The sequence below is a fragment of the Otolemur garnettii genome, unplaced genomic scaffold, assembly GCF_000181295.1.
Source record: "Otolemur garnettii isolate 467f Iridium unplaced genomic scaffold, OtoGar3 scaffold00001, whole genome shotgun sequence".
In the NCBI taxonomy this organism is placed as follows: domain Eukaryota; kingdom Metazoa; phylum Chordata; class Mammalia; order Primates; family Galagidae; genus Otolemur; species Otolemur garnettii.
Genome location: NW_003852396.1, coordinates 13,406,693 through 13,413,126, shown reverse-complemented (window position 1 = coordinate 13,413,126; position 6,434 = coordinate 13,406,693). Strand labels below are relative to the sequence as shown.

General features: G+C 34.4%; 1 protein-coding gene across 1 annotated transcript in view; it reads left to right on the top strand.

Moving 5' to 3' along the window:
• The window catches only part of FOLH1B (folate hydrolase 1B), a 61,391-nt gene that overhangs the window by 28,588 nt on the left and 26,369 nt on the right, over window positions 1-6,434 (top strand). Inside the window, exons 8-9 of the mRNA XM_003780832.3 lie at window positions 4,001-4,099; window positions 5,696-5,781. Of these exons, the coding sequence (XP_003780880.1) occupies window positions 4,001-4,099; window positions 5,696-5,781 (185 nt within the window). The remainder of the gene's footprint in view (window positions 1-4,000; window positions 4,100-5,695; window positions 5,782-6,434) is intronic.

Sequence of the window (6,434 nt, the reverse complement as noted above, 5' to 3'; positions counted from 1 at the left end):
AAAAAAAAAAAAAAAAAAAAGAATCTGTGTTGTCTTTGTAACTAGAAAAATAATGCATGAAATTATATAGCAATGAATGTAAGATTTATTTAACCAGGTCTACTATTTGGCTGCCCCAAGTGAGTAGGTCGGTGTTAGGTTGCCCTAACTGTGTAGTAGAATTACTTACAAATGTAAGTTTATCTGAAATTATTTTGTCAGCTTCTGTTAAGTCATTTGATAAAAGTTATCATCATTAATAATATAACTTCTACAAACAAGAGCATTTTGTATTAAAAACACCACAATTAAAAATAGGACACTTGCTGTTTTGTCATTCAGACTTTTCAAGGTATAATGAAACATTCTGCATAATTAAAATTTAGCTTTTAAATTTCTTTTAAAAAGAGGATACTCCTATAGTCCCAGTTACTTGGGAGGCTGAGTCAACAGGATCACTTGAGCCTAAGAATTGGAGGTTGCTGTGAGCTGTGATGCCATGACACTCTACTGAGGGCAAATGAGACTGTCTCAAAAAAAAAAAAAAGAGTATACAATTTATTTATGAATTTGGCTATAAAATTTTTTTTCCTGCTGTACACTTAACTTGGGAGAGTGCCCGTTGTTCCCAATAATCAATTCTCAGATTCCCACAAGTGGTTAGTAGTTTAACATTCTATATTAATTAGAAAAGACAATGTTTAACAAATAGGATGTATAATGAAATTGAAACTGTATTAATAAATTTGTGAGAAAAAGAGGAGAAATACAATGTCATATCATAGCCCAAGAATACTGAGAAATTAAAAAATTGATGAAAAGCAAGGAATAATAAAATAAAATCGCATATTGACTTTGGTGGAAGAAAAAGGAAACATCCTGTATGTTCCCTCTTATTCTTTATACTTACATTAAAGAGAAAGTGATTATGTGGTTGTTATTTGTCTTCTAGAGTAACTCTTGGGATGAAAATGATGGCAACAAAGTAGCAGTAATAGCCTCTATCATGCATGGAGTGCTAATTATGCACTAGTAGTCACTATTGTGCTAAATGTTTTACATGTATTTTCTCAACCCATAAAACAACTGTATGAGTTAATAATGTGATATTCATTTTCTAAATAAGAAAACCAAAGTTCAGACAGTAAACAATAGAGCTGGCACCCAGACTCGTGTCTGGTGCAAAAGACAGCCTTTAGAAAACTACTCATTCTTTACTCAACAAAAGAAGCATTTTAGGCACCTCTGTCAGTCATGACATTGTCTCATTTTTATGCCTTTGCTCAGGAGAACTTTAATAGCTTCCGATGGTCCGTTCACTCATGGAGTATTTATTTATGGAATGATTTTTATATTTCAGACACTGTGGTAAAAGTGTGAATTACATACAGGCTTTGTTCTCAAGGGCTTCACAATTTATTACAGAAGCTTACAGCTTAATAGACATTACATGAGAAACAGCAAAATTCTAGTACGTCATTGTATCCCCTTGACAATTTAGCTCCCATGATGTTTTTTTAAAAATTAAGCTTATTTTGAGATAATTGCAGATTCACATACATACTTCTCTAAGAAGTAATACAGAGAGTTTTCAAATGCAATTTGCTTAGTTTCCTCTGTAGTAACATTTTGCAAAATATAGTACAAATCACAATCAAGATATGTATATTTAAGATACAAAACACAGGAATCCCTCGTGTTGGCTCTTTAAAACCACATCCACTTTTCTCCTGCCCACCCATTCACATTCTCTGAACTTATTCCTTAGCAACTACTAATCTGTTATTTTTTTATAATTTTGTCATTTCAAGAATGTTATATAAATTAAATCATTTATGTAACATGGGATTGGGTTTTTGTTTGTTTGTTTGTTTTTCCCCAGCATAACTCTCTGGGGAGTTGTTGAAGGTGGGGGTATATGAATGGTTTGCTTCTTTTTATTGCTGAGTAGTATTCCATTGTATGCTGGGACCACCATTCATTAATGATTCACCAGTTGAAGGACAATTGTATTGTGCCCAGTTTTTGGTTATGATGAATAAAGGTGCTATAGATAATTGTGTACAGATTTCTGTGTCAGCATAAGTTTTCATTTTTCTAGAATTCATTTATTTATAGAATCAGTGAAGAATCTAAAGAGATTCAAATCTTAGCAACATTATTGACAAAAATCTCCATTCTCTGTAAATGTGTAATATTTCCTTCATCACTACATTAGATTCATACGGATAACTATTACTGTCTTCTGTTCTAGTCATCTATCTGTCCTTCTGAGGGCACTGTAGTCTTAGTTTTATATTTTATTGTTTTATGGACATACTAGTCATTAACTTTCTTATAACATATAATTGCCTATAGTTATCTCTGATGGATTTACCTTGCTTTTTTGTTGTTTTTCTTATTTTTATTTTGAAAAGGAAATGTATTTACAGAGTTCAAAATTCAAAAAGATTTACCCTAAGATTTGCCTCTTACCCATTTATACCCCCAAGGCAACCAATGTTATTAGGTGACAGTATATCTGCACAGAAATATTTTATGTATAATCAAGCATTATATATATTCTTTACTTGCCTTCTAGAACTTTTTTGCATATTTAATATTTAGTTAGTATGCGTTATGCTTTCTACTGATGTAAAATGACCCTTTTGTTACTTGATGCTTGTCATATAAAATTTTATTGTAGATAAATATAAATTTTGATATGCTGTGTATTAGACAAATATCTTAATGAGATAGGAAAAAGTGAAGTGTTTACTCTTTAATTATTTTTTCATAAGAAGATGATCTTATTGACTATTATTTTACTGCATGTGTGGTAGATTCTAGGCCAAATTGAGCTATTCACATTTCCTCAAATAAATAGGTACAGAACAAGCACCTGTGTACAAGCACAGCAGAAAGCAGAAGATGGTAGAGTGTGCTGCATCACTAAGCCTAGAGGGCAGGAGAGTGTGTAGCCAGAGAGAAAGTCATCAAAGTCAGATTGAGATTTTTTTATTCTGTATTTCAGTATGATTTCAAATAATGACACAGCTTCATCCAGGCTACTCCTTAAAAAGACTTGTATTTTGGGTTTGGAATATTCATTTAATAGTATCAAAATGGCCCTTTTAGGCCTCCAAAAGTCTGTTTCTGCCTTATAATTGATTTTCATCAAAATTTAGTCACAGTTAAGGTAGAAATTATTCACTTTGAATTCTCAATCAGTCTCTTAAGTTTGTTTGGAACCCCATTCATCTATCTGTTGCTCTTTAGTGAAAGTATGTTTGGCTCCATCCCCAAAGAAAGAATAAAGCCAATTCATGTTCTCAATTTAGTAAAGGCAGATATGTCAAAGATAAACTAGGAGAATTACCATTTCTTAAACATTACCATATTGCCTTTCCTAGTCACCTGCTAAAAGATAACCATGGGCTAGTGGCATACATTGGGTAGAATGCCTGAATCTTTCTTTTTGACTTTAAAACATTAATCCAAAGTTGTTAGGGACTACTAAAGGAAAATTATTTCCTTACTCTTCCGTTCTTTTTAATAGAGGTGTTAAAGTACTTTGTAAAGGATGACCGTACACGTATTGGCAATATATTTATCAGTGGGAGAAATTATCTACTGGGAAATTCCAAAGAGTTAAACATCAAGATCTTTCTTCATGGCTTGCTCCAGAGACCACTTTTACAAGAAGATGTTTTACTATTTAGTGCTGATAATACAAAGTTAAAATTATTAGCAATAATTTGAATCCTAGCTCTACCTCTTACCAGTTGCATGAATTTGGTTATATTGTCTAATTTCTTTAAGCCTCATGCTCCTCTTCTGTGAAGGTGAGGGTGGGTAATGCTAACTCATAAGAGTTTTATAGTAAGGATTAAATGGCAGATTATATACAAAGCACTTTGCTCTATCTTTGACTCATTGGAGCAATTATGAGCAGATGAACACAAGGTGAATTCACTGAAATCATTACTTTCTATGTTGAGGTTTTCCTTCAGTTAATAATATTTGTTTGTGTGTCCAACAGAAAGATGGGTGGTTTAGCACCACCAGATAACAGCTGGAAAGGAGGTCTCAAAGTGCCCTACAATGTTGGACCTGGATTTGCTGGAAACTTTTCTACACAGTTAAGAGGCTACTTTAATTTTAACTCTTTTGGGGGGGAGCTTTAAAAAAACAATTGTAGAAAATGACAGAAAAAGTAATATCTATCTAGTAGCTGCAGGAAACACACAAGTTGAGCAGGGAATACTCTTATATTGGCAAAATTGGCCAATGTAATTTTTCTTGCTTGCAATCAGAAATCTTTTAGATACTTTGCGAAGAAGAATATTTTCCAGCTCCATCCATGTAAACATGAAGGAGGTAAAGTCTCCATCTTTTTTTATGGCTGCATAGTATTCCATGGTGTACATATACAATTTTTTTTCCATGCCCTAGGAATTATGAATTGGGCTGCACACAGCCCTCTTATGAAACTAATTTATAGCTTTCATGTGAAAGTTATAACCTAATTATAGTCTAAGAATATGGGGAGTGGGGAGGGGGAGGGGAGGAATGGGGATGGACGGCCAGAGGGAGGATGATTAGAGGGATCGCCTCTATGGTTTATCTTACAAGAGTACAAGTGAATCTTCCTAAAAGTGGAATATAAATGTCTTGACACAATACTAGGAAAATGACATGAAGGCTATGTTAACCAGTTTGATGAAAGTATTTCAAATTATATGTGAAAACACCACACTACCCCATAATTGCATTAATATACACAGCTATCATTTATTAAAAAAAGAAAAAAAAAGAAAGAAATCTTTTAAACATGGGCGGCGCCTGTGGCTCAAAGGAGTAGGGCACCGGCCCCATATACTGGAGGTGGCATGTTCAAACCCAACCCTGGCCAAAAAAAACCAATCTCTTAAACAATGATGGAAGATACAAAAGGTGTTAAGGCTCAGGAAATGATACCACATAACATGGCTGTTTAGCGTGTTGAAGACTTTGAACTATGGAGAATTGAAAGGCCTTACAAGCAGCCTCAGAACCAAGGACCTTCTGACTTCCTGCTTCTACCTCTAGATAGAGTGGAACTCTCTTTCTGAAGTTCCCTTTTCCAGAGTTTCTCCAGAAGGAACACAGTTGCCTTCCTACCTTCTCCCTGAAATTTCATTAACCAGAGAAGCTTAAGGTCATAAGGCAGGAAGGAAGACAGGAATGTCACCATACCTCAACAGACTTTGTCACAAGCTCTTAGCTCCTTCAGTTCCATTAAATTTCCAAAGAGAATCATTTGCAAACTATTACCTGCTCTTTGGGCCCTCAACTCTCCTAAAAATCATTCACTCTCAAAATTGCCTTTATTCTCCCATCTTCCTATATGCCCTAGAGGTTGCTATTTAAGCTTCAGCCATCTGGCTCTTCTTTGAGTCTCTTTTTTTTTTGCAGTTTTTGGCCAGGGCTGGGTTCAAGCCCACCACCTCTGGCATATGGGGCTGGCATCCTACTGCTTTGAGCCACAGGCGCCCCCGAGTCTCACATTTTGATTGTCTCCTGTGTACACTTGCATGTTAATAAATTTATATGTCTTTTCTCCCTTTAATCTATTGTCAGTTTAGTTCAGCAAACTTGAACCTTCAGAGGGGAGGGGAAAATTCCCTTTATACCTAGTGTGTTAATTTATTAACAAGGTTTTTTTTAAAGCATATGTCCTTTATCTTTGCATTAGAAAAGTCAAGATGCACGTCCATTCCAACAGTGAGGTGAGAAGAATTTACAATGTAATCGGTACTCTTAGAGGAGCAGTGGAGCCAGGTAAATGAATTATTTGTTTAACTTGATTGAGCAACTCTCATGTGCCAGGTATGGCTCCCAGCTCTGGGAGTGTGAGGTGAACACAAAAAGGAACTCTTTGCTCTGATGGAACCCACCTACATATAAACTAGATAAATCTGAGGTAATTTTATTTTGTGACACATGTCATAAAAAACAAAAGAAAAATGAATATTTGTGTAGGTTGGGTGAATAAAAAATCAAACTAGGAAGGGTAAAAAGTCTGAGGGTTTTCTCTGAATTTTCTGGATTTGTTTGCCATGTACAAAGTTGGACAATTAAGTTTGCAACTCAACCTAGAACACCACTGTGGTCACCTTGTATTTTGTATAGGTCAATATGTTCGTGATAACTATGAACATCTATGTAAAAAAATAGCGCTATTAAGAAATGAATTCTTTTTATAGTTTTATTTTCCACAACTGAAGTCATTGACAAAATCATATAGACACATGATATCCACCAGATTTCAGATAACCTGCTAATTAATACCTTTTATAGACAGTTTTCGTTCATTATGTTTCAATTCCTTAGGAACTGCTTACTTACATACTTATATCCAAACATATCCCATTAAATTGCATGTTTCTTACAGACAGCGAGTGGTTTCTTTTTCTTTCTTTTTTTTTTTTTTT